At 42.6% G+C, this 27,081-nt stretch overlaps 1 protein-coding gene and 1 pseudogene across 2 annotated transcripts; one reads left to right on the top strand and one right to left on the bottom strand.

Annotated features, from left to right (window-relative positions):
• The first annotated feature begins 501 nt into the window (after positions 1-501).
• On the top strand, positions 502-5,046 carry LOC123190756 (probable inactive receptor kinase At2g26730). Of its 2 annotated transcripts, none has more exons than XM_044603465.1 (3): positions 502-693; positions 2,717-4,249; positions 4,341-5,046. In XM_044603465.1, exons 2-3 carry the CDS (start codon positions 2,764-2,766, stop codon positions 4,901-4,903), a joined length of 2,049 nt encoding a protein of 682 aa, XP_044459400.1. In that variant the 5' UTR covers positions 502-693; positions 2,717-2,763; the 3' UTR covers positions 4,904-5,046. The 2 variants fall into 2 exon arrangements, with proteins under 2 accessions (XP_044459400.1, XP_044459401.1); XM_044603466.1 differs by having other exon boundaries at positions 566-693; positions 2,910-4,249.
• Positions 5,047-7,424: 2,378 nt separating this feature from the next.
• On the bottom strand, positions 7,425-14,320 carry LOC123190755 (putative wall-associated receptor kinase-like 11; annotated as a pseudogene).
• Between the last annotated feature and the right edge of the window lie 12,761 nt (positions 14,321-27,081).

Below are 27,081 nucleotides of genomic sequence, written 5' to 3'. Positions count from 1 at the left end.
TTTGGATTGTGACTATGGTTGTCATACATTGCCATATTATTTTTGTCACATTTTCCACACTTGCCTAACTTAAGTTGCTTAAATTGTTAGCCAAACTTTGGCTTGCCTAAGAGAATCTTACTACACTTTTTGTGTTTATGACATGTGGGGTTTACTGCTCATAAAAAAATTCTTGTCTTAGATGTGGCTAGAACCAAACACACACCTAACTTGGTCAAGTTTGTCTAAAATGAGATGTGATAAAGTGTGACGAGATGTGACTAAAAACTAAACAGCCTCTGAAAGTGGCAACCCGAGGCGACGGCGACGGCGCCCGCGCGAGATGAGAAAAAGAACGAGGCACAGCGTGCCATTTTTCTCACCAACTGAAAGTCGCCCGTCTACGATACGGTCGCAGTTTCAGGTATGGCCCAGTGGCAGCCAAAGTATGGACTTAGCTTGAGTAGAGTCAAACAAAAGCCAAACCACCAGTCAAAATAAACGGTCCATACGACTCGCAGCCGAGATCCGACGGTCAAGATAATCTCAAGAGGGAGTGGCCTGAGAGTGTTCCGTATCCTGCGGGCTGAAGGGTTAGCCATACATAGGTCTGCTCTTTCTTCTACAGATCCATTCCATGGCGATCGGCGCGACCACTAACGAAAGAAGGCTCCATTGACTCAGCTATGTTACGGTGTCCATTCTCCTCAAGTGGTATGTCTCCATGTCTTTACTTCTCTCTGTTTTTACCCCTAGATATTAGCACTTTCGGTTTTGAATTCTTCACTTCTTTGTTCAATCGATTTCAGCATGTTCTCTTCATTTTTAAAACTTTGTTTCATTTTTTCGGCTAGGAAGCAATTATGTAGAATTACCCAGATCATATCATGGTGCTGTTATTCAAAATCCATGGCAGAAATGAACAATAAAAATTGTTAGAGAATAGGCCCATGGCCCCGGGTGAGAATTTTTGCTCGGGGCCTGAAATTTTGCAAAAATCCAAACTCACCACCTTACAACATTCAGATCATACAACACCCAGCCAGCAAAACAACCAGACCGCAACAAGCTACAAATTAACAATACATAACGTATTAAACTATAAGTTATACTCTTTCCTACGTTGTACTTCCTCTAGTCATAAACAAACACACGTGATTCTCTGCATCGTTGTGTAAATATGTAAACTAGAAATCCAAATTGCTTATCTTCGGCACCAAGAGGATGATTAATCCAAGGAAATTAAGCACTCTTACGTGCTTTGTTTATTTTGTTTCCTTGATTATTAGAGCAACTCTAATGGGGCGACCCATTTCGTCCGCCGCCATCCATTTGGGTCGGCGCGGACACAAAAGTCAGCCCAACGCGCCGACCCAAACGGACACGCATCTACTTTTCGTCCGCGGGCTACCCATTCCCGACCTATTTTTGAGCCGGATTTGCGTCGGCGCAGACACAAGACGGACGCGCGTGCTCGCCCTCTCCCCTTCCGGGCCCGCTGGTCGGTGGCACATTGGCCTTCCCTCTCGCCCCAGCCAACAACAACCCTCGCCCGCCTCTTTCGTCGCCGACGCCACCGCCCATTTTTTGCCGGCGACTCTGCCAGCTGCCGCCGCCCACTCCCCCGTCGCCCGCCACTGTCGTTTTGCCGCCGGGGGAGCAAACTGCTTCCCACCGCCGCTCCCCTCACCGCACAGCCGCCCGCGACCAAGAAGCCGCCTCGCCGCCCCAGTCAGATATGACCGGCACACTCGTCGGACGCTAGCCCACTCATCGAATGCCGGCAGGGCAACTAGCTGATCCGTGCACGCCGTGACTCCCCTCGTCGGCCGTCTCCTTCTTCGACGCCCGCAAGCTGTTCGACAGTTTGCCAAGGTACGAAATGGACTCCGCCGACGAGTTCTTCCACAATTTCCTTTACGACTCCGATGATTCGTCGTCTGACGATGAGGAGGAGATATTGGCTGCCGTGTTGGTCCATCACCACCTAAACAGTCAGTGCCCGTTGTTCTGTGGCTTCATTTCGGGCCACCTTCCGGCGTTGAATTGCAACCGAGAGAGTGGGCATTTCCTTCTCTGGAAGGACTACTTTGATACAACAAACCCGTTGTTCAAACATCATAAATTCCGCTGCGTTTCCGTATGAGTAGGCATGTTTTCAACCGTATTAGAAAGGGAGTGGTCGGCTATGATGACTATTTTGAGTGCAAAGAGGATGCCGTCGGCAAGATTGGTTTCTCCTCTTATCAAAAATGCACTGTCGCCGTCCGAATGCTTGCATACGAAGTGCCCGGTGATCTCATTGACGAGTACGTCCGCATGAGCGTGATTGGGAAACTCATGTGCAGCTGCAAAATGATTTGGTTGAGTATATGTGGGCTCATGTTGGCAACCAATAGATGCATCTTCTTTTATTCGTTTGCAAAACTATGTGAAACATTTTTATTTGTACCCGGCTTATAAAACTATACTATTATTCGGTAAACTATGTTATTTGACAATATGTTTGAATGCAAATCAATGTAATATTGGGCGGCCAGTCGGCCACGCCGACACATATGGGTCGGCGTGTTGGGCGCGCTGCCGACCCAAATATAAAAGAGGGCGGACGCCGGGCGGGCGGCCGACCCAAAAGGACAAAAAGCGGACGAAATCGCCGTCCGTTTGGGTCGCCCCATTGGAGTTGCTCTTATGTTGGATTAAATTTGACTTTTACCACTACCAAAACTGTTTCTAGGTCAAATTGTCTTCCAACGTTGAATAAGTTCCCTACTACTTCCAAAGATGGATCATCCAGAAAATATAGTAACACAACTTATCCATGAAGAGCACAGATCAAAATGGATAGCACGTAGCAATCATAATGTGAAATGTTTTACAGAAGATGAGATAAAAAGATTTACTGACAACTATAAGACTTTACTCGGTAGAGGTGCCTTTGGAGAAGTTTATCAAGGAGTCCTTGAGGACAAAAGTATGATTGCAGTCAAGAGGTTTATCTACAATGTAAGAGAAAGTTTTGCCAAAGAGTTGATCGTCCACCGTGAAATCAATCACAAGAACGTAGTCAGATTAATTGGCTATTGTGTAGATGAAAGTGCCCTAATGGTGGTCACGGAGTATATTCCTAAAGGAAATCTGAGTAACATCCTTCACCAGGATAGTATTCCCATCACTTTGGATACACGGCTAAGAATTGCAATTGAATGTGCAAAAGCATTGGACTATATGCATTCACAAATGTATACTCAGATCATTCATGGTGATATCAAGCCTGCTAATATACTTCTGGATGATGGACTCGGTGCAAAAATATCAGACTTTGGAATATCAAGACTAATCAACACTGAAAATACTCTATATACTCTAAATGTGATAGGAAGTATAGGCTACATGGACCCTCTGTTTGCTCAGAGTGGCCGCCTCACAGCAAAGAGTGATGTTTACAGTTTTGGAGTTGTGCTCCTGGAACTGATAACCAGAAAAAAAGCAAGAACAGAGGATGGGGAGATTGGCTTGGTTGAAAGTTTTAGTCAATCTCTTTCAAAAGGGATTAGGAGGGTGAGGGAGATGTTTGATTCTGAAATTGCAACATCGAGCGACATGAAGACTATTGAAGAGATTGCTAAGTTGGCAGGTAAATGCTTGAAGATGGAACTTACCAAACGTCCTCACATGTTAGAAGTTGCAGAACGTCTTCGCAAACTTAAGAAAGCTGCACGTCAGGTACAAGAAAGACCAACTCTGTTTTCTTGGATATGGAAAAATAAACAAGCTCCAGCCAAAACACCACCACTAGAAAGCAGCAGCAGTAGCCAAAACGCGAGAACTGTAGCTCCAGCTGAAAAGATGCCATCACAAGAAAGCAGTGGCAGTACCCCCAAAACGGGAATTGTGGCTGCACTCAAAGCGGCACTATCACAGGTAAGCCATGATAGTACACAAAATGTGGGAACTTCTATCATTGGGTCGACAATGACAGGCCAATTGTTCGACCTGAAAGACCTGCTTGGGGCATCGACTGAAGTTCTGGGCAAGGGTACAATCGGGACAACATACAGAGCAACACTAGATAGTGGATATGAGCTGGTGGTCAAGAGGCTGAAAGATGTGGACTTGGAGGAGGCGGTCTTTAAGCGGCTTGTTACGCTGTTTGGTGCCATCCAGAACAAACACATAGTGCCACTTCTATGGTATTACTGCAGCAAGGATGAGAAGTTGCTAGTGCATAATGTAGTCCCCATGGGTAGCCTAGCAAAAGTACTCCACGGTAATGTATACACTGTACAATGATCATATGCCTGCCTTTACATTTCCTGAAGTGTTTGATGCATCACTAATTTCATGATATGTGAATATAGGCGACCAAGGTTCTGGCCCAGCTCAACTGGACTGGGAGCAGCGGTTGGCTATCTCACTAGCTGCTGCGCGTGGTGTGCAGGCTATCCACTTAGCTGGGCCATCAAGCTGCCATGGCAACATCAAGTCTTCCAACATCCTGCTCACCGGAACTCACAACGCATGTGTGTCGGAGCATGGCCTGATAACACTTGGTATTTATTACAATGCCTCCGGCTACTGTGCACCCGAGGTCACCCGCAATAGGTGGGTCTCCCAGAAATCTGACGTCTACAGCTTCGGCATCCTATTGCTGGAGCTTCTCACCCGCAAGTCTCCACTGAGGAAGAGATTTCAGGATGACAAGGGAGTAGATTTGCCACGGTGGGTGTGTTCCATTATACCTGAGGAGTGGACGGCGGAGGTATTCGACGTGGAGCTCCTAGCATGGGGGCAGAAGGATGGGAAAGAGGAGTGCATGGTGCGACTTATGCAGCTCGGGCTAAAGTGTTGCAGTCAAGATGCTGACTCGAGGCCTACAATGTCTGATGTCGTGCAGCGGATTGAGGAGATCGGACAGTCCTAATTGCTGACAAAGAACCTCACACATCATAGTGAGTGAAAGTTGCCGGGTCACAGTTGCATTCAAATGTCATATATTTTCAGTACCACCTTTCAACTGGTTATCCCAGAGAACGATAAATAAATTTTGACGATGAAGTTATCTCAGAGAACTACTATCCTGAAAAAGACTTTCACTGCTAGTTTGTAAATTGTAATCGATCAATTGTCCTACATGTTATTGGCATATATACCCTGCACTTTTCCAAATAAAAATAAAAATTGGCATATATGCTCTGCACTTTTCCAAATTAAACATTGGGTTCATGATTCTACGAGCTAAGCTGGGATGCTTAGACATATGTGAAGACTAAAAACCTGCTAAATGTTTGCTTTACAGAATTATGGCCAACGAAGAAAAACTAATGAAAAGATGTAATCATGTTTGCTTTTAGACTCGTATTTCCGGAAAAGAGACTGTCCCATTCTTCTTCGTGTCCAATTACAATTACAATAAAAATTAATAACTGCCGACTTTTTTCATTCATTCAACATAAATAAAGCATAAATTCTACAGATTAGGGATGAACAGAACACAACAAGCCAAGAATTACAGTGTTCAGTACCTTGCTCGAGCAGGAGCAGCGACAACCGACCACCTCTCCGAACGAAGTCCACGCACGCTGTCCCAGTACTCTCGCTTACGCCTCCGTGCCTCGTGTAGCAGCTCCACCGGTGCCGGCTTAGGCGCTGCCGAGCTGGAGCAGACGGTGCACTGCACTGCAGGGTGCGGGGAGGGAGTCAGGGAGAATGGGAGATGACGCATCGGGCGCCAGTCGGTGGAGGTGGAGGAGCTTGCTGGCAAGGTGGGCGCGGCAGCTCCGTACTGGAGCCGAGAGCAGTCGGAGCTCGGAAGGAATTAGGGATTGGGATTCAGGCATTCAGCGGCGGCGGCGGCGGCGGCTTCGAGCTCGAGTGGCCTGGACGACCTAGACGACAGAGAGGCAGACGTGGGTAATGGGCTGGAATGTCTGGGCTTAGTCATGAGTGGGCTTTTGCCAACTTTATGATACTTTTTTTTTGAAGGTCTACTTTATGATACTGCTACAGCTTATTCAACGAAGCTCCCTTTCTTAAAAATAAAAATAAAAAATCCAACGAGATTCCCTAAAACGAATGTCTGAGTCCCGTCGTCGAGCTGCCACCGCTGCGTCTCCGTCGACCTGCCGACGTGCGCTTGTGTCGCGGTTCAGAGAAAGGCAACTGAACAAACAGAACAGGCATCGCGCGCCTATGTTGCTGGTTCAGACATCGAACTGAAAAGGCACAAGTGCGTGCATGTTGAACAAACAAAACAGGGAAGGCAAGGGACACTGATTTTTTCTGCAGTGCCAGCCATGAGGCTACCAAGACCCACTCCTACTTCTCAGCGACAAAAGGGAGTGCTAACAAATTTTCGAGTGCCGCTGCATCGCGATTGAGCACGCAGTCATGGAGGAACGACCAAGCTGTACAAGGCCATGGTACCTAGCCGCAGCATCTCGTAATGCATCTGCTCCTTCTTCAGGCCAGTCTCATTCATCCACCTGAAGAATACTGCTTTCATAAAAGGGGCCAAGGATGTGTGTACTGATTCCTGGTCAATCAGGACATGTTTCGGATCAAAGGAATGAACGGACACTCTCTGAATACTATCAGTACAACTCTAGAACTCAAAAGGACCAAACACTGAAGCCATACGACACAAGTGTATTTCAAAGAACTACAACTTCTATATGTACTTCACCAATCACAACCCCATCAAAATCATGAGCACTTCGTGATAATGATCAAAATAAGTCTTCCGAGCAATGGGCTTCATTGTCTTCAAGCGTAGAAGTCTGCACTACAAAAAAATAAAAAGGAATCGCAATGCACAACTGCATTGCTGAACATACTAGCAGAACCCAATTTTAGACGAAGCTTACCACCAAGAATTATACTGAACCTAGTTTTACTGAAATGTTGATTAGCGACCGATTATGGCCGTTCTGCCGTCTGTCAGACGAGCCGACCCCGCTTGGAGATGGACGGCACAGCTACTTGCGGCATGCTTAGCGCCACCTCTACCTTCCGTTTCTGCAATGGGGGTGTCCTGAATACTCTACTCATTTAGGGAGCCCCCAGGCAACTGACTTCAATTATTCATACACAGCGAAAATTCAGTTATAAAAGCTTCAGTAGCAGTATATGTATCTCGTCCCGTTGGAACATGTAGCAGTAGTAGTGCTCTGTAGTTATGCAAAAGTCTCAACCGTGGAAATTCACTCTCAAAATCATCATATAGCTTCTCTTTTTCACATTGCATGATTATCCTGATACGTATCTAGTTTTTGTATGTGTACGTGCATGGGTTCAACTTGGGTTGCTAGATGATACAAAAGAGTAGTTGCAGTTTTATGTATCCAGTACAGTAAACACGCATACATGCACCAAGATAAAGTCCATGTATCTTGTCTCTGTGTACTCAATTATTTTTATAAGTTTTTATAAAATATTGCATGAGTTTTAAACTGGGGGCGCACCGGTAGCACAAAAGCCTCGGGTGCACTATGTCCTCGATGAGCCTATGCTCACCTCTGGGTTACCGCTACATACATGTTACAATTCATAGTTCCAAATTGGCACCCAAACTAATAAAAGCAAATGTAACACTTCACCATGTAAGTAAAATCATCTTGGAATTTCAGACGACTCTATAAAATCCTTTTCCAAGTTGTACAGTCTAGTTTCTTCTCCGCCTTTACTTCCCTTGTATGGTTGATCATTTATAGCATTTCGGTTCACTCTTGTGATCTGAGAACTAAGATTGACTCTTGAGTTCTGAACATCTTCAAGTACTGTCTCCACTTGTCTCATTGTAGGCCTTTCTTCACCTTTTAAACTTAAGCATGCTTCTGCGAGTCTTGCAACCACCTCAGCATCTTCAGCCCCTCCCTCCTCAACAATTTGTGCATCTAGAATATCTGAGAATCGATTGTCTCTTATATGTGATACAAAATGTGATGCTAGGCTTGTCCCTTCTGATGAATGAGAAGAAAAAACTGGTGTCACCCTTGTCAGTAGCTCTGCTAGGATGACACCAAAGCTGTAAACATCGCTTTTCTCCGTGAGTCGACTAGTGTAGTAGTATTCAGGATCAAGGTAACCATGGGTTCCTTGGACAGCTGTAAGTATTCCTGTCTCATCTATTGCAATAGACCTTGAAGCTCCAAAATCTGATACTTTTGATGTTAAGGTATCAGTAAGTAGTATATTTGCACATTTGATATCTCTATGGTATACTGATATTGAAGCAGCAGAGTGTAGATATGCAATGGCCCTTGCTATTTCCAGTGCAATCCTCAATCTATTGTTCCATGACAAAGAGTTCTCACTTTGGGCATGGAGATGAAAAAACAGAGTTCCATTTGATATGAACTCGTAAACAAGTAGAGGAACTTCTGTCTCGAGGCAGCAACCAAAGAGCTTCACCACATTTCTATGATTATTTGTGAAAGTATAACAACCTCGTTGATGAACTGGTTGGTTTCCCTTTCGACCAAAATTTTAGCCTTCTTGATGGCCACGACGTGTTGATCAGATAAGATGCCTTTATACACCGTGCCATGGCCACCGCCGCCAAGAATGCGATTATGATCAAATTTGTTGGTTGCTTGGTCCAACTCTTCCAAGCTGAAAATTCTTGTTCGTTCAGCTATATCTTTGTTTGAAGAGATTAACTGTTGTAGAAGCAACCCATGGTTTTTCTTGAAGAATTTTGTTCTCAACTTCTTGGCTCTTTGTTGCTTAATTTTATTGGTAATTTTGGTAACACCTAGAAGTGAAAAGAGCAACCCAAAACCAGCACTAACTGCAATTATGGTAATTAAACCTGCAGAGAATGAAAACAAGAATCGATGGTATAGTATATGTCACATGCATTTCAATACTTTGAACTGAACGTTTGAAACTACTCAACTATAGCATGATAAAGATTGTCTTGGAATATTTATTAGAGCAATCATATTAAAAGTAAAATAAATTTCAGGTCCTTGACCACACGGTTTAGTAGTTTATGAACAACGTGATATCCTATATTTGTTATTTTCTTTTGTTTTGTATTTCATTTCTAAATGGTCAACCGACCGATGATTTGAGAGTTAATGTATTAGGACAACTGAATTTAAAACCGCAAGATGCAGTAGAATTATTTCTGGTCATTCTACTGATGTAATACGTAACTTATTAATACATAATTATCATATTTCTACGGTCCTTAATTGCCCATAAGAAACTCCTTGTACAAAGTGAATGAGTTGTATTTCTACCTGGGAGGCCGATGATATTTTTCTTTGCTGAGCATCGGTATGTCCCACGCATATTGATGCAGGTCCCGTGCAGACATGGATAAACTGGCCGTTGGCACTCGTCGATATCTGAAAGGGAGAGAGAAGAAAGACTGGCTCAAAAGCCGGGCGATGCCAATACAAAATGCAACAACGTTTATCTAGTAAGTTGAAAGTGCATTTTGAAGCCTCAAAACAATGAACAAAATTGCTAAAATGCATGGTGCACGATAAAACAAAAATCTAAAAGGGGGATAAAGATACAACTGAGAATCACTTCGGTTCTTATTGGTTGGCTGGTCCCCTTTTCTCCTTCCAAGATACCACTATCAGCAAGCGACGAAACCACCAGTAAATCCACGTGATTAGAACATGACGGATCAAGAAGTGACACATAGATTGAATTTGCAAGCATGATAGCGTATTCTACAGGGAAGAGGGAATCTCAAAGGGAAGTCTGTGAGGCCCTTGGAAGAGATCTCACAGTTTTCTGGTAGATTGAAAAGGGAGAAGAGGATGGGGAACAGAGGAATGAGAGAGAGTTCAGAGAACGAGAGAGAGATTCAGACGTTTCTTTCTATTTCTCTTTTTATCCTGTTTCAGTTACAGTCTGGGACTAAGTAGTCCACACACACACCACGCCCACACACACCTAACCAGGCCCACTGGCAGTCACCCATGCGCGGTGCTAGTCTGACCGGTGGACCCTGGGTCCACCAGTCTGTCGTCCGGTGACGTCCGATCTGACGGAGCCGTGACAAAGTCTTGTGCCAACCCGCTTAGAACACGGGATCAGGTGACTGAACTGCTTAAAGGGAAATTCCCTGTCCGACGCAAAGCGCTGTCAAGAACTGAAATTTGTGGAAGGAGTGGAGCAAAACAACACAATCTTGCAAACGTATAGTTTTAGTACAAAGTAGAAAATATGTCTCTGTGACGCCCTCGCTAATCGATGGAAGGGGATAGGAAGGTGATACACTTACCAGTGATGATGTGAAAATGTACTGTTTTATTTGGAAACCATGTCAAACTTTTGTCTATGCCTATAGTGATCTTCGTGGACAGGAGCTGTCTTGAGCAAGGAGATTCCCCGTTGCCCATGAATTGATTTGATGGTTCAAGTCCAACCAGGCTGTCAAAATTTTGTTGACCATGGGAAAAATAGATATTTTTTACCTAAATGATGCTCAGCCTCGCTTGTGCATGCGCCATGTACCTCTGCTTTAAAGGAACTCACTTAGGCATTTCGTCGAATAGGTCGCCTGCAGGGCCAACAACCCTCACTGAACTAGTAAATATTTCGTGACTCTAATGTACTCACGAAAGAGATTAAGTCTTTTAACAAGTCGCTTACCATTGATTCCTAACCCAACACCAACCACCTCTGGAAGAAGTTCGAAGAGGTGGACTGTTTTGCCTCTAGAGTACACGACCCTTCTGTGCAGCTGCGACACTGGTAGCTTGCGTGTCGTGTTACAATGGCTCTTCAATTTTCAGTGGAAATTTTACTTTCTTTCTAGAATAAACTATGGATACGGTATCATTTTTCATAGAAAAAGAGCCAAGCAGGCAAGTACAACACCTCTCGACTTAAAATGCTAATCCAAATTAGCCACCACACATGCCACGCCAAAAACAGCAAGGAAACGACTTGCCCAACCAAAGTAACAAGGTCACATCTGGACCGATACTAGGCACAATATGGAGGGCTGCCACGGTGTCAATTAACCCCCCCCCCCCCCCCCCCCCCCCACACACACACACCACCCTATGTACCTAGAAGATTCAGCTAGTACATAATAGGACCCGGCTGACGCATCGCCTAGGATGTACCTGTGGCGACGTACATTGCGCCTCATAGACTCGTGCCTTAAGCATCAGCAACATCATCATCAAACCGAAACATAACTACCACTCGCCAACTGCCAGCTGTTCCACTGCAACCCAAGTGCCACATCAAACTTGAGAAGTCCTAACACTAAAACGATGCTTCCAACGAAGGAAGGGCGATTAGGACACCGCCATTGCCGATTCGAGAAGCCCAATTTGGTTTTAGTGGGAGTATACCCCGAGGTGAAGGATATGCCGGAGTTCCTCATCAACACCTCCAAGGAGGGAACAATGCATATGTTGCCAAAACCAACAGAAGTTGACTTTCGTCCGGACAACTGCAAACATATCGTCGACACACCCCCATCCTTCCATCCCGAGGCCGGCTCACTAGGCAAGGTAGTCGGAGCCCATGTCATGGTCAAGCAATAGTCCAAGAAACGTCGACACACCCCACCTTTGGTTCCGAGGTCGGCTCACTAGGCAAGGTAGTCGGAACCCATGTCATGGTCACACAATAGTCCAAGAAACATTGGTCCTCCACCACGACTAGTGTTGGTTGATCTCTAGAGGAACCACTTGAGCCCGATGCCCAGACATGGCCACACACCACCGTATTGCCACTCTGTTCTTACTACCGCACCTAGTCAGCACCTGGTGTTGTCGCTACGATAGCACCCACCCATTGGTGCCTCGTCCCCATCATAGGCCACGCTCAGGCAGATGTTCCCCACAACCATTGTCGCTGGACTTCATAACCAGCCTCCACGATGTCCTCAAAGCCATGCTAGCCAGAGCCCCTTGCCCCCACGCTGAGCGAGGAAGCGAGAGCGCTACCGCTATCCACCGAGATGTAGTGAAAGCAAGGGAGAACGGTGAAAAAGGAGACGGGGTGACATCGGCTAGGGTTTCTTGAGCCCCAGTCCCCCGTCCGCCACGCCAAGCAAGGAAGAACAAGATGGAAGATACTACGGTGGTAGGTTGCTCAAGCCCCCACCCTCATCGACGCTTCTAAGATCATTAGTACAAGGTTGTTTATTCTTGAGTTGCATGCATTTTACTTAAATGCCAGTTACAATTTAAGACTTCAGATCTATATTCAATCATAGTCATCATCACTCCATATATAACATATAAACTAAAAAGGCCTTGATAAATTCTCTAAATTGCAAAGATTAGAGTGTGATTTTAATCTTAGTAGCTGATAATCTTTTGGTGATTGAAACTTATGATTTTTTTTCGAGCAATTGATAATTAGCATAAACACATTCTTATGTTTTTTTTATAAAGAGTGGATTTTATTGAATCAAAATGAAGCATTAAGGGAATACAAACATAATGAGCACATATCCGGCCTCTGCATAATTAGGATGCATACAACCAAAACCAATGCATGCACTCAAATAATCACGCCAACAAATAGCGAAGTAATACAAAACCATAAATGTCGTAGGTGATGAAAGAAATTTGAAGCGATCAAAATAGCAGTGACCGCACTACAACAACGATCATATGCACTAAGTCTCTTGGCATCACAAAGACTACAAGAAACGTTCTCCGGCAACAACGCCTCCAGAAAGGGAACGGCGCTCATGAACTAACGACATTGGATCCAACAATCGAAGGGCAGATCCTGATTTTCATCCTGAAGATCAAGTCTGAGCAAATTCAAGCAATGCCTTCAACAAGGTAACAATGCAAACACACTATCATTGCCAGGTATCACCAACTAGAGTGTGACTTAGATCTTTCATCCTAGAGCTCGAGACTGGATGGTGGATACTCAAGAAGCACCACCAAATCAAAATCATCCTCTAATATTGCCATCACTTTTCGTGATCCAATGAGCTGCATGTGTCACACGGTCTTGACGTTAGATGCCACAGAAATGAAGATAAATGCCCGCATAAGTAGCCAGTCGGGCCACACATGTAGGTCTCCACTAAAGGCTCCAAACAACGTATGGCATCATCACACATGCGAAGAAGATTGACGAGAGAGGAATGTTAACGGCACTGCGGAAAGTCCAATTGGGATGCTCCAACGGTCCCGCTCTATCAAATTGCTTCATGTTCCTCGCCTGTGGCAGCATAATGGGCCGACTAACATATTTGTCGTTGTCGTCGGATCTGAAGAACAAAGACCCTACAGCCCATCAGGAGAAATGCCTAGCAGCACATGACTACGGTGGCACCCGCCTGCCCGAGGGGAAGACCACCTCATTGGGACGCACAAGGCTCCCGCTCTCGCGGCATATCTACAAACGGGATCGCAGCCACTGACTTGTTGCTACCTCCGGCCCGACAGAAAATGCCACCGCTGCATGGACATAGTCTCAGCCTCAAACACAGCTCACCACCAAAGGCAACCGGAGCAGAAAATCTCCGGCCGCTACCTTCATTGACTACTGTTGGAGCTTAAGCCGGCCACTAGTCTCTAGTGGCGACAAGGGGAAAGGAGGACAGGGAGGACAGGGAGGTAGAAGGCGGCGGCTAATAGGTTTGGGTGGCGGTGGCTGCTATGTTGTGATGCAATCTGAAGGGTCGTATTCTTATTTACATTGTGATACAAAGTTTGACTTTGACCAAATCTTATATGTAGACTAAAAAGAAACGGGGGGAGTACTACATAATAAGAAGATTTAACTAAATTCTAAAAGATGGAAAACAGAGTGAAGTCGGCAGAGTGGTGGTACCTTGGCATCCCTGGACGATGTAAGGATTGCCTTCGTATCCATCGGAGCAGTTGCACCTTACTTTGTTCTTTGCGCCAACGCTGGAAGCGAAGCTATTCAAGCTTTTGCATCTCAAACCAGATGCAGAATGGAGATCCAACCAGGCCAAGTCACGGTCACTTTCTACATTAAGCCACCATTCCAGCACGGTGGGCACGCTAGTCACGTACCGTGCCGTGCCGTCCGCCAGGGAGATGGAGTCCACCTCCACGCCGTCGCCTAGCAGCAGCTTGGGCGGATGGCGCGTGGGGTCGCAGGTCAGCTTGAAGCCCGCGTGGAAGCAGCCTTGCTGGAAGCCAAAAGGGTATGGAACGGTGACGTTGCCGCAGGCCTCCGGGCACCCAGGCAAGGCTACTGGGACACCGGCGACTGTTGTTGCCACGAGGAGATGAACGACCATCAGAACTACTACTACTGTTGGAATGAGGAGATTTGCGTGTGGGGAAGGAGCGGACGGAAGGAGAAGAATCGTCATCTCCAGCAACTTAGATTACTAGCAGTCCGCTCGACGAGTTATGTATGTGCCAGTTCCGATGTGGCAATGGAGATGCAGTCTTATGGTTGTACTAGTAACCCATCGATGTCTTCTTTAATTATTTTGTTGACAAAATTGTTGGTCTTCTTAGTTGACTTCAAACGCCCAGGAGTACTACACGGATATAGACTAGTCCATATAAGTATCTTGCCTGTCTAGTAGCTGAATCACCGTCCTATTTCGTTGTAAACTTCAGCTCCGACATGGATGTCTCTTTGGTACAACGAAAAGTCCATGCCGTAGTAAGAAAGGTAATAAGGGGAACGAGTGCGGCATAATAATCAGTGATGTGACAATCTTGTGTTCATGTGTGGAAACTCAAACTCGTGTCCGACTTGGCTACTGGTGTTTCGGTGGATGGAGTGTGTTCGGTAGGTAGGTTGAAGGTTCCCAGGCTACCAGGCAATGGCAATTTTGGTGACCAGTCGGCCGAGAGCGAAGGAAGAAAGTACCTCGATGCAACTCGCCGTCGAACACGTCGAACACGTCGCCTGCACGGTCGGGAACTCAAAATCGAACCAAAGGAACTCGTGGCTCCAATCTTCTAACTATTCACGAAAAAGCATCGTTTTTAACGAGTTGCTTAGAGCATCTTCAATAGCTTGTCTATATGGATGTCTATACTCGTTTTTCACAACGTGAACCCAAAATAGGCGTCCAACAGCTTGTCTATATGGTCGTCCAAATATACACATCCTCTAAATCGACCTGACAATGTCCACGCCTGAACAATGTGAATGCGTTGTCTAAACTCAGCTGCAGTCATGATTTCTTGCTCTCCCCAGCGACGGCTCACCTATCATAGTCCCTGTATATAGACGTTCTGATGCAAAACTGAATGTGTATATGAGGGAATCTTTTTAGACCATTGTCTATATGAATATATAGACATCCAAATATACACATGCTATTGGAGATGCTCTTAGTACTACCATTGATTCCGATCCCCACCGCTAAATGAGCAATGAGCACCAAGACACGAACATGCACATATAAAATGCTAAGCTGACAGGATAAATTGAAAAATGTTGTTTGAAAATTTCAGGTAACATGCACATATCGATAGCAAAGACACGAACATGCACATATAAAATGCTAAGCTGACAGGATAAATTGAAAAATGTTGTTTGAAAATTTCAGGTAACATGCACATATCGATAGCAAAGACACGAACATGTTTTTCCATTAAAGAAGAAAAGAAAATTTTAAGTATGGAAAACGACAATTTCCATGTATACGGATTAAATTTTGTGGTGTAATAAAGGGACATTAAATATGATTAAAAATGGTTTACATTGATATTGACATTTTCATAGTTGGTGGAGCATACTTTAAAAAAAATCACATAGAAGACATTTTTATCTATTCAAAAAATTGTTTTTGTACACAAACCTTTTTGAAAATTATATTTTTTGATATAAAAATATTTTTATTCTAAAAATAAAATAAAAAATTAGAACACATTGCAATATAGCTAAGTATTATTGTACATATACCTTAAAAATATTATATTTCTTTGCGGGGGACCTTAAAAATTTTAATTGGGCCCATCCTGGGCTTGGGCCAGCCTGTACCTGGTGCACAATGTTTTTCCAAAGGAAACACACAAAAAAGAGAAAAAGTTAAATAAACTGACAAAATTGAATAAACTATTGAAACCGGTAACAAAACTGGATCGACAAAAATACCACACTAGAAAGGATATTGAGAAAAACGAAAATGGTAGACTCACGGGCTCTTACTGGCTATTATGGGCTCTTTCCAACTAATCACCCCCCCCCCCCGCCTGAATTTTAGCTGGGGTGGGGCCCCTCACCCTGATTTCCACCCAATCCAAAAAAACCACCTCTGTGTATCATTGCTCTGAGAAAAAGCACACAAAACTAGCAAAAGAAATGTCGTATTCGTACTAGCCATGTGGGAACGACTGCAGCTGCGGGCAAGCGCTCCTTATCGCTGCGAGTATATCCTTTGCGTGCTAGGCGCACCCAAAAAGTAAAAGCTCAAATGGGTAGGTTGAATGTTGTGCGACTGTTTTGTTCCATTTTCTTAGAACAACGACTTAGCTTGATTGATTTGGTAAAGAAAGTTTATATATTGAAATGGTCAGAAGAACTACCAGAGTTCCCTAGCTAGCATAACCAATCTTTTTATGTTGTTGTCGCCAAAACTACAGAGGAGTCGCCCACCCGAAAAAGTGAGAATCTCAAACCGTTGGACTCACCATAATCGGAAACACACTTCTTGCAAGGCCGGACATCGTTAGACTGATACTTTGTAGATGGACTGACAACAAAGAAGACCGAAAGTATGAAAGGCAAACACTAAGAACCACTAGTTCCATGGAGTGGATCATGATGGGCACACCGGTACCATGAAGGGGATGATGGGTCCATGTACTTTTATTCCCTATGATGGCGCTTCTACCACCGGGATGCTGCCACAACAGGACACAAATCTCACAAAAGAGGGGCTTAACTATATGTCACACATTGATATGTGGCTCCCCTCACCTCCCGCAGCCGAAATGGCTAACGAAGGCGATAGGAATCATCGGTGTAGATTGGAACAATATCGCCTGATTTGAACATGACAGGTCCATTTACACCCCTGCAAAAAAGAAATCAAATATATGGGCATGGCCAAACGAGGTCGGCGCAGTGGCCGGATGGGGAGGCATTGTAAAAGAGGGTAATGAATAGGGTCTTCAAATGGTAGAATGAGAAGGTGGTCGATAACGGTGCCAATATCATGGAGGAGACAGTATGATACTAGAGCCAAGAGGAAAGGAGAGTACTGTAGGGTGGAGACTGTAAGTGGAGATCTTTCACGAATTGGAGAGGGATTCCCCGAAGAACGCGAAGAACACGAAGAACACAAAGGAAAATCATAAGAGGAATCCCACAAGGGGAGATACATGAGTTAAGCTCTAATGTCTAGATATATTCTTAGCTAAATGGAGAAGGAAGTGGAGTATACATAGGTCCAAAGCATGAGGGGGTAAGGAGGGACGAAATGGGGATTACATGAAAGCCCACAACAACATACAGGGGCCCCGTGTGCATGGGGTAAGTGGAGCGCGTGCGCACGGGATCTCCAGCGACCTAACACAGTAGCCCGTGCGCACGGGCTTGTACTGTGTGCACGGGCCGGGTCCAGGAGCCCGTGCGCACGGGGTGTCCTGAAGCTCGCAACCTGTCTTCTTCTCGTGGACACTCGCCGGTGCAGGTGGAACCTCGCCTTCTCCTTGGCGGTTCCTTCTCCGTTTTCAGGTTTCTCTCGTTGATGGTGTAGGTGCTCGCTTGTGGATAACCTCCTCCATGGCACGTTCATCATTGGGATCAAACCTATATGGGCACATGATAGGACGGTCAAGTACTATACCATCCTCGAGGGAACTAAGAGGGCACGTATTAAGGATGAAATTCACCTTAGTATGATTGAAGTAGAAGTTGGGCGTGTCTCTTCGCAATGGAACTCTTAACATAATGATGTTCGTAGGATGCTCCGCATAAAGAGGGTATGAGAACAACGGCAAGGGGAACAAGAGAAGAGAAAGTGTTGTTTGTATATTGTGTGATACATGCAAATGCGTGCGTGCATGGTGCTCGGGCGTGCATATATATCACGCTTGATAAATTATCACACGTTAGTGGTGACATGCATTGCGGGCACTCGACTATTAGAAATAAACTAATAATTGTATTTTCGAAATTCTAATATATATTCTCTAGGTTCCATAATATACTGCACACATTTTTTTTCAAAAAGTGAAACTACCTAAACTCTGATCAAATTTACAGAAAATATCTATGCCTGCAATACCAAACATCCCTATAAAAAGATGTCTCGTGGTATATATATAATGGTATTTATTTACTCTTGCAGTTGAAGATTTTTTTTCTCTCTGTAAACCTAGTCAGTTTAGGAAGCTCAACATTCAAAAGGATGTATACCCACTATATACTAATATTTCCTCCATTTTTATTTATTTCGAATATTAACTTTGACCGAAGTCCAACTTTATAAAGTTTGACCAAGTTTGTAGAAAATAATACGAACATCTACAGTAACAAATTTATCAGATGTGAAAATATATGCAATGATGAATCCAATGATATATATTTATTTGATGGTGTATATGTTAATATTTTTTTTACAAACTTGTTGAAAGTATATAAAGTTTGGCTTTAGACAAACCTAGTATGCGGAGTAAAGAAAAACGGAGAGAGTATTATATATGGAATAGAGTACTCTCAGTATAAAAATATGTTCGATTTTGCTAGACGTCAGGTGTAGCTAATTTTGTGTGTGGCACCAGTCACTCTTTGCAAAGCGCATCGGGAGGCCAAAGATGGGGACGGTGTGAGGCACCGGCCACTGCAAGGCCAAGCTGTGTAGGAGCGGGAGCCAGTGAGATAGCCTACAAGAGCGAGTCCAAAACTTAAACCTATGTTTGGGGGAGGGGGGGGGGGCGTCGGAGTTGTTCATACGGGGCTTAGAGGGATGGCCAGGGCAGCGGCCGCATGACGTGGTGGTGATGGTGGTGGTGGTGGTGTGGGGGGGGGGGGGGGGGGGGAGGTAGCCGGTTAGGGCTGGGGAAGAGGAGGAGGAGAATATAAATAATTGGCGGCGTGCTCCTAACCGTTGGATGCTGATCCGATGGTCCATAGAGAAAGTGTCTCACGCGGATGTTTTTCACATCACTTAGCTATACGTAAGTCGCCTGAATTTTGAATTTGGGTCAGTCAATTTCTTGGCCGTTGATTCTTGCTCTGAGATTCATGCTGTTTTTTCCCTAGACTGTTTTGTGAGCTGTTTGGGCTGTTTTTGTTTGGACTGACCACATATTCGGCTCAGTTGATATTCTACTGGGTTGAAGCCCATTACGTGTACCACCCAGCACCAAAATCTCTTTTCCTTTGTTAATTTTTTTTCTGTTTTTATGTGTTCTTCTTTTGTTATTTATTTTTCTTCATTTTCTTCTTCTTTTGTACATATTTATTGGATGTTGGGTGAGTGCAAGTAAATGTATACACACAATACTATGTAATATGTGCGAAAATTACACTATTTCATGATTGTTGTTTGCATACTAAAAAAGTGCAATTTTAGTGTAAGGTTGTGTAATTTTTTTTTCATTATATTTATTCGTAAAGTGAAATACCAATGGTACTAATTCAATGTTTATTATATAACTTTGTTATTTAATTTTTATTTAGTTTAATTTCTTTATCTTTTCCTTAAAGGGTATTGCCATTGTCACTAATTCTATTTTATTTATAAAACTTCATTATTTTGATTTTGATTTTGATTTGGTTATTATTTTATTTTCTTTCATTTTAAGGGTAATACCAATGCCACTACTTCATTCTTTCATAGGAAATTCATTTTTTGATAAATCCACAATCATATGCTTATTTTTGCATATTATAAAAAACCGCAAATTTTGTATACATTATGTGTAAATTTTTTCATTGTTTGATTTTTTAGTTTATTGTTTCTTATAAGGTAATACCAATGGCACTAATTCATTCTTCCTTAGAAAAGCTAATTATTTTGATTTTGATTTTATTTTATTATCTTTCTTCTTAAAGGGTAATATCAATGTCACTCATTCATTCTTCCTTAGAAAACCTTATTGTTTTCATTTATTTACTTTTTCCTTAAAGAGTAATACCAATGCCACCAATGCACTATTTCTTCGAAACTTTGGTATTTAAATTCTTTTTGTTTTATTTTGTTTCATTTCTAATCATAACACACATGTCACAAATTCATATCTTTTAGGATACTTCCCTTTTATTAGAAAATGCACTATTATATTCTTATTTTTGCATATTATAAACATATGCAATTTCTATATTAATTGTTCACAAATTTTTTCATTATTTAAAGGGTAAAAAATTACACTAATTCATTCTTTCTTTGAGAACTTCAATATTTTGATTGTTTTTAAGTTTTATTTATTCTTTAAGGGTAATACCAATAAAACTAATTCATTCCCAATTAGAAATCTTTTTGGAAAACTTACTATTATATGCTTATTTTGCATGTTATTTAAAAGTGCAAATTGTGTGCAAATTTTGTCATTATTTGTTTTTTTTCATTCTTTCTTCTTAGATGGTAATACCGATGCAGCTAATTCAATCTTCCTTAGAAAACTTCATTATTTTGATTTTGTTTTATTTTTATTTGCTTTTTTTGAAGGGTAATAACAATGCCATTAATTCATTCGTTCTTATGAAACTTCCTTTCTATGAATATTCTACAATTATCCGCTTACTCTTTCATATTGTAAAAAACACAATTTTGTGGTAAGTTCTGTGTAAATTTGTCATTTTTTCTTTCTTAAAGGGTAGTTCCATTACTAGTAATTGATTTTTTTAAAACTTCATTATTCTCATTTGGACAAGTAGAGACGCGATGGATTGAATACCAATGCCACTAATTCATTATTTCTATAGAAAACTTCATTTTTTGTAAAACAATCCACTATTATATGTTTATATTTGCATATTATAACAAAGCGCAATTCCGGTGTGAATTGTGTGTAGGTTTTTTCATTTTGGATTTAGTGTTTGGTCATTTTGTTTCTCTTTTAAGGGTAATATCAATGCAACTAGGTCACCCTTTCATAAAAAACATGTTTATTTTTTTCATTTTTTCTTCTGAAAGGGCAGTACCAATGCCACTAATTTATTGTTGCTTAGAGAACTTCATTATTTTGCCATTTATTTATTTATTTCATTTTGTTTCTTCTGAAAGGGTAATAACAATGCCACTAATTCATTCTTTTTTAGAAAAGTTCAATATTTTGTTTTGATTTTAGTTTTTATTTCATTTTTCTTTCTTCTGAAACGGTATTACCAATTCCACTAATTCATTCTTACTTAGAAAACTTTGTTATTTTAAATTTATTTTATTTTTATTTTCTTTATTCTTTAATTGTAACACTAAAGCCACTTATTCATTTCTTCTTAGGACGCTTCACTTTTCTGCGAAATATCCACTTTTATATGCTTATTCTTGCGTATTTCTAATAATAGTGCAATTTTCTTCATCTCTAATCTAATATTTTGTCAAACATATTTTATTATTGTTGTCGGTAGCAGCTTATGAGTGAACAATGTTTGTGCGGTGCCTTTATCAGAACGATTGATCCCCAATTCGAGTCCAAAGTTCCGTTGCTTTTATAAGTATATTTTGAACATTTATGGCCCGTATAACTTATCGGAATAATTCTAATATTAAGTTACCTAGTGTGATGATTTTACTAGACACAAATGAGTTAGAAATATGGGTTTAAATACCCTCTTCTCTTCCCTCAAAATGATATATACGTTTGTATATGTATATGTACATATGTGTGTATACGTGTATTGTCTGCATTTCTATATAAATAAATATACATGTGTGAGATTGCACATACAGTAACTTTTTTTTGAGGGGTTGCACATATAGTAACTAATCATTGCATGCAAATATGTGTGAGAATGCTATTTTTGGAAAAAAAAATTCTATGCATACCGGTTGCAAACTCAATCTCGTGCATACCCTCTCCCAGATACTCCCACGTGTCCCACCTCCTCATCTAACGGTATCTGCTCCTGCGCTCCCTTCGTGGCTTCTCTCGGCTTGGATTGGAAGCGAACGCTCAGCTCCAATCAACATGCGATCCCGGCTCCCGTCAATTATGCATCTGCGATCGCTTCCGAGCGGTGATCCGATCCAGGCTCATCGTGCTAGCTGCTGCTTCCCCGTCCAGCGGTGATCCGATCAAATTTTATCATGACCAAGCAGCCGGAGCACTCTCCCCGTCCGTGATGTGATTGGTGGCCACGTTCCTGGTCGAGCGTTCACTGCACCGAGCGAAACTACAGCCATGTCCGTCGCGCGCCCAAACGCCGTCCATTCCTTCCCATGGCCACATCGGGTCGGAAGGACATCCATGGCCGCCGCGGACTGCCGCGGGTAGGATCGCCCAGAAGGATGGGAGTGGCCATGCCTGAATCTGATATTGTCTCTTACAAGGACGACCATGGTGGCTCTGCCGTTGGCTTGGATCACATAAACCTGATCACATGCTCCATGGACTTTCCGGCGCCGCACATGATGCCTGGAGGAGGAGAACAAGGAGGAGGCCAGGAGGATGACTTGATGAGACAGCCGCAAGGATAGGAAAATGGGTGCAACAGTGACCCAAATGGATTTCTGACAAATTACATTGATCGTGTGACCGAATGTACAGTGTTACATCTTGATCAAATTGTGTAGCGTGCCTGTTGTAGAGGTTTTGGTTGAGCTACATACATTTCCCTACACTAATCATCAATTACAATCTATAGTTAGAACAGCTCTAAGGGTTTCAGAACTTCTGGATTGCTTATTTAAAATATAATTATTATCAAAATTGGCGGTCCTAAAAGGATGTCACATTCATAGTCAAAATTGAGTTTTGTTGTTGGCCATCTTAATGAGGTTTCTTCGAGACAACTTTTTTTACAGAGTTAGGATGAAAAGATCCTTGCTCCAGTGGAATTTCACAAATTATGTTCTTGTGGTCTAGAACCTAAAAAAAGGAAGAATTAAATGTCTGAATTTGTAGACTAGACATATTGTGTTGTCTAACTTTAACTGAAGTTTAGTCCACTAAATGACAAGGCAAACAAAAGTAACATATTTGCTACACTGTATAGCAAATTAGAGAAATTAGAGAAACACTCACATTTCGGAAACACATCCATCAAGTTGAAGATTTCAAATCATCCATATGTATTTCAGATGAAAAGTTACATTGTAGACAAGTTATTCTACATTGTCAAGGGGAGCAATCAGCTCTACACTGATACAACAGTTGTCAATATTCCTAGGCCAATTCTACTCCATCAGGAAGCATGGAGTCTTCTCCAAAGGTTTCCTCATCACCTGTTTTGTTGCAGTGGTGTACTTGAGGGTCTTAGTCCAGCGGAGCATGGCTGCTGCACGAGTATGTGTTCGCTCTTCGTTCCCTCGTCCCTCACGGTCGTGGATTTGACAATTTCTCCTTGAAGTATGCCACAAGCTTTTATACATGAAGCAGCTCCAAGATAGTAAAGGACATGCACAGAATGTGAGTTTGGTCATGTACTTGACACACAGGAGAAAATGAAGGAAATATGCCCTAGAGGCAATAATAAAGTTATTATTTTTTTCCTTATATCATGATAAATGTTTATTATTCATGCTAGAATTGTATTAACCGGAAACATAATACATGTGTGAATACATAGACAAACAGAGTGTCACTAGTATGCCTCTACTTGACTAGCTTGTTAATCAAAGATGGTTATGTTTCCTAACCATGGACAAAAGAGTTGTTATTTGATTAACGGGATCACATCATTAGATGAATGATCTGATTGACATGACCCATTCCATTAGCTTAGCACCCGATTGTTTAGTATGTTGCTATTGCTTTCTTCATGACTTATACATGTTCCTATGACTATGAGATTATGCAACTCCCGTTTGCCGGAGGAACACTTTGTGTGCTACCAAACGTCACAACGTAACTGGGTGATTATAAAGGAGCTCTACAGGTGTCTCCAAAGGTACATGTTGGGTTGGCGTATTTCGAGATTAGGATTTGTCACTCCGATTGTCGGAGAGGTATCTCTGGGCCCTCTCGGTAATGCACATCACTTAAGCCTTGCAAGCATTGCAACTAATGAGTTAGTTGCGGGATGATGTATTACAGAACGAGTAAAGAGACTTGCCGGTAACGAGATTGAACTAGGTATTGGATACCGACGATCGAATCTCGGGCAAGTAACATACCGATAACAAAGGGAACAACGTATGTTGTTACGCGGTCTGACCGATAAAGATCTTCGTAGAATATGTAGGAGCCAATATGGGCATCCAGGTCCCGCTATTGGTTATTGACCGGAGACGTGTCTCGGTCATGTCTATATTGTTCTCGAACCGTAGGGTCCGCACGCTTAAGGTTTCGATGACAGTTATATTATGAGTTTTGATGTACCGAAGGAGTTCGGAGTCCCGGATGAGATCGGGGACATGACGAGGAGTCTCAAAATGGTCGAGACGTAAAGATCGATATATTGGACGACTATATTCGGACTTCGGAAAGGTTCCGAGTGATTCGGATATTTTTCGGAGTACCGGAGAGTTACGGGAATTCGCCGGGAAAAGTATTGGGCCTTGATGGGCTTTAATGGGAAGAGGAGAAAGGGCCTGCTGCGCCCCCCTCCCCTCTAGTCCGAATTGGACTAGGGAAAAGGGGGCCCGCCACCTTTCCTTCTCCTCCACTTCCTTTTCCCTTCCTCCCCTCTTGGTGGACTCCTACTAGGACTTGGAGTCCTAGTAGGACTCCACATCCTGGCCGCACCTAGCCTTGGCCGGCCTCCTCCTCCTCCATCCTTTATATACAGGGGCAGGGGGCACCCCATAGACACACAAGTTGATCCACGTGATCGTTCCTTAGCCGTGTGCGGTGCCCCCTGCCACCATATTCCACCTCGATCATATCATTGTAGTGCTTAGGCGAAGCCCTGCGTCGGTAGAACATCATCATCGTCACCACGCCGTTGTGCTGACGGAACTCATCCCCGAAGCTTTGCTGGATCGGAGCCCGGGGAGCGTCATCGAGCTGTACGTGTGCTAAGAACTCGGAGGTGCCGGAGTAACGGTGCTTGGATCGGTCGGATCGGGAAGACGTACGACTACTTCCTCTATGTTGCGTCAACGCTTCCGCAGTCGGTCTGCGTGGGTACGTAGACATCACTCTCCCCTCTCGTTGCTATGCATCACCATGATCTTGCGTGTGCGTAGGAAATTTTTAAAATTACTACGTTCCCCAACAGAAAAATCATTGGAATTGTATATACTATAAGCAGGCAAGGTTCAAATAAACAAATACAATAACCAGATACGAGGCATTGAACTTTTCCCCTTATGTTTCCTCTGTTTATTCTATAATGTAGTCGAGTTACAGAACAAGAATTTGTGTTCACTGCCCAACAAATGAATACAGAGCACATCCGAGTAAATTTTAAAGTTGTCTTTCATATAAGAAAAAACTTTCATTGGACAATGAACAACATTGTGGCAGCGTGCTCCATATTTAGTGTTGTTTGTAAATTGGTGGTCTACACTGGTGAATCACTATGCATGATTTCCTGAATCAACTGCTATCTAAGGCTCTGCTCAGGAAAAAAATACTGCTATCTATGGCTGTCTTATACACTCTGAATTGCTATTTTCAGTAACAATGCAAGCGCAGCAGGAGTCACCACCGGATAAGCAATTGAAGGAAAATTTCAATGTTCAGAGTGCCATAATGAATCAGGACATTGCACCAAACGATATTAGCCCATGTTATGTACAGAACCACCAATGGAATCGACATTTTGTAAACCACATTTCACTATCTAACAACCATACCAACCTTGGAATAACACATATACTTAAATAAGACCTTTTTTAATAAGATTTGTGGTCAATTGGGGTGTTTAGGGAGGGGGATTACTAGTTTTGGGCGAGATGCATCAGCGATCTTGTCCTCAGACTCATTCATGTAAATCAATATGGATGTATGCTATAACATTAGAATCTCTTTATCTCCTGGATGTAGCCAGTATAAATTATTCATTACAACCATTGCTTGATGGCTCAATAAGAAAGAAAGAAAATGTGAATAAGATTTCAACAGAATCAATTTCAGTGTGTATGTATGATAGGTTGCTCTACCATCTATAAAACAGAGACATGGAAGAGAGAGAGAGAGAGAGAGAGAGAGAGAGAGAGAGAGAGAGAGAGAGAGAGAGAGAGAGCTGCCATTAGATGGAAACCAATTTGCACTTTACACCAAGACTATTTGTAAAACATGTTTATAACATACATGGCATGGATCGACAAGATGACAAATATCAAACTACTTTCTTTGTAGTCTATGTTCATCAGTTACATTGACGGATCCAAATTCACACAACAAGTTTGATATTTCCAAAGGAATTAATCCATAAACCATGAAGAATGTACAATCAGGCATACCATGACCGAGAGCATAATTAATCTACCCAGATTGTCAAACACGCCAGGATGCAAATCATAACTAAAACACATTGAGGGCAACAAAAAACAGACACCAATTGACCTAAGTATTTGATGCACATCAGATTTGAGCGCTTCCTTTCCAATATAGACGCATGCCTGTGATTTACATGGTGAATGCATTGTGTAAATATATCACAATATAAAAAACCAACTCAGACGAAAATCTAGTGTGCCTTTTGTGCTAGTAAAGCTTATGAAAAGTGAGATGGCCCAATTCAGGTGCTATTGATAAACTACGGCACATTAATTTCATATAAGAAAAATGCAACTGATTGTAGGAACCAACTTGTAGGACACACGAGACAAATCACTAGAACAAAATTTTATACCACAACATCAACAAAATTTGGTACCAACAGAGCCTACACTTCTATATCATGAAAACATAAAAGAATCACCTCAAGCTATCTTCTTGCAGGTAGGTGCAGACCTGTACTAATCCTTATCTTCTTCTCGATTTTATAGCAGACCATGCTCATCAAATAGAGGCCACACCTTTGATTTTGTTATCTTATTAAATTGTTGCAAAGGACTAACGATCTATAGCAGATACAGATCCATTAGAAGTATGATGTTACCTTATTTGTCCCACAAGATCACTGACCTACACAGCAGCTGCA

The sequence above is a fragment of the Triticum aestivum genome, chromosome 2A, assembly GCF_018294505.1.
Source record: "Triticum aestivum cultivar Chinese Spring chromosome 2A, IWGSC CS RefSeq v2.1, whole genome shotgun sequence".
Lineage (NCBI taxonomy): Eukaryota > Viridiplantae > Streptophyta > Magnoliopsida > Poales > Poaceae > Triticum > Triticum aestivum.
This window is presented reverse-complemented; position numbering and strand designations above follow the sequence as displayed.

Excerpts from the sequence above, each read along its gene's own strand:
- LOC123190756 (XM_044603465.1), top strand. The coding sequence starts at position 2,764 with ATGGATCATCCAGAAAATATAGTAACACAACTTATCCATGAAGAGCAC. Across the intron at positions 4,250-4,340 it reads CCTAGCAAAAGTACTCCACG|GCGACCAAGGTTCTGGCCCA; the intron begins GTAATGTATACA and ends ATGTGAATATAG.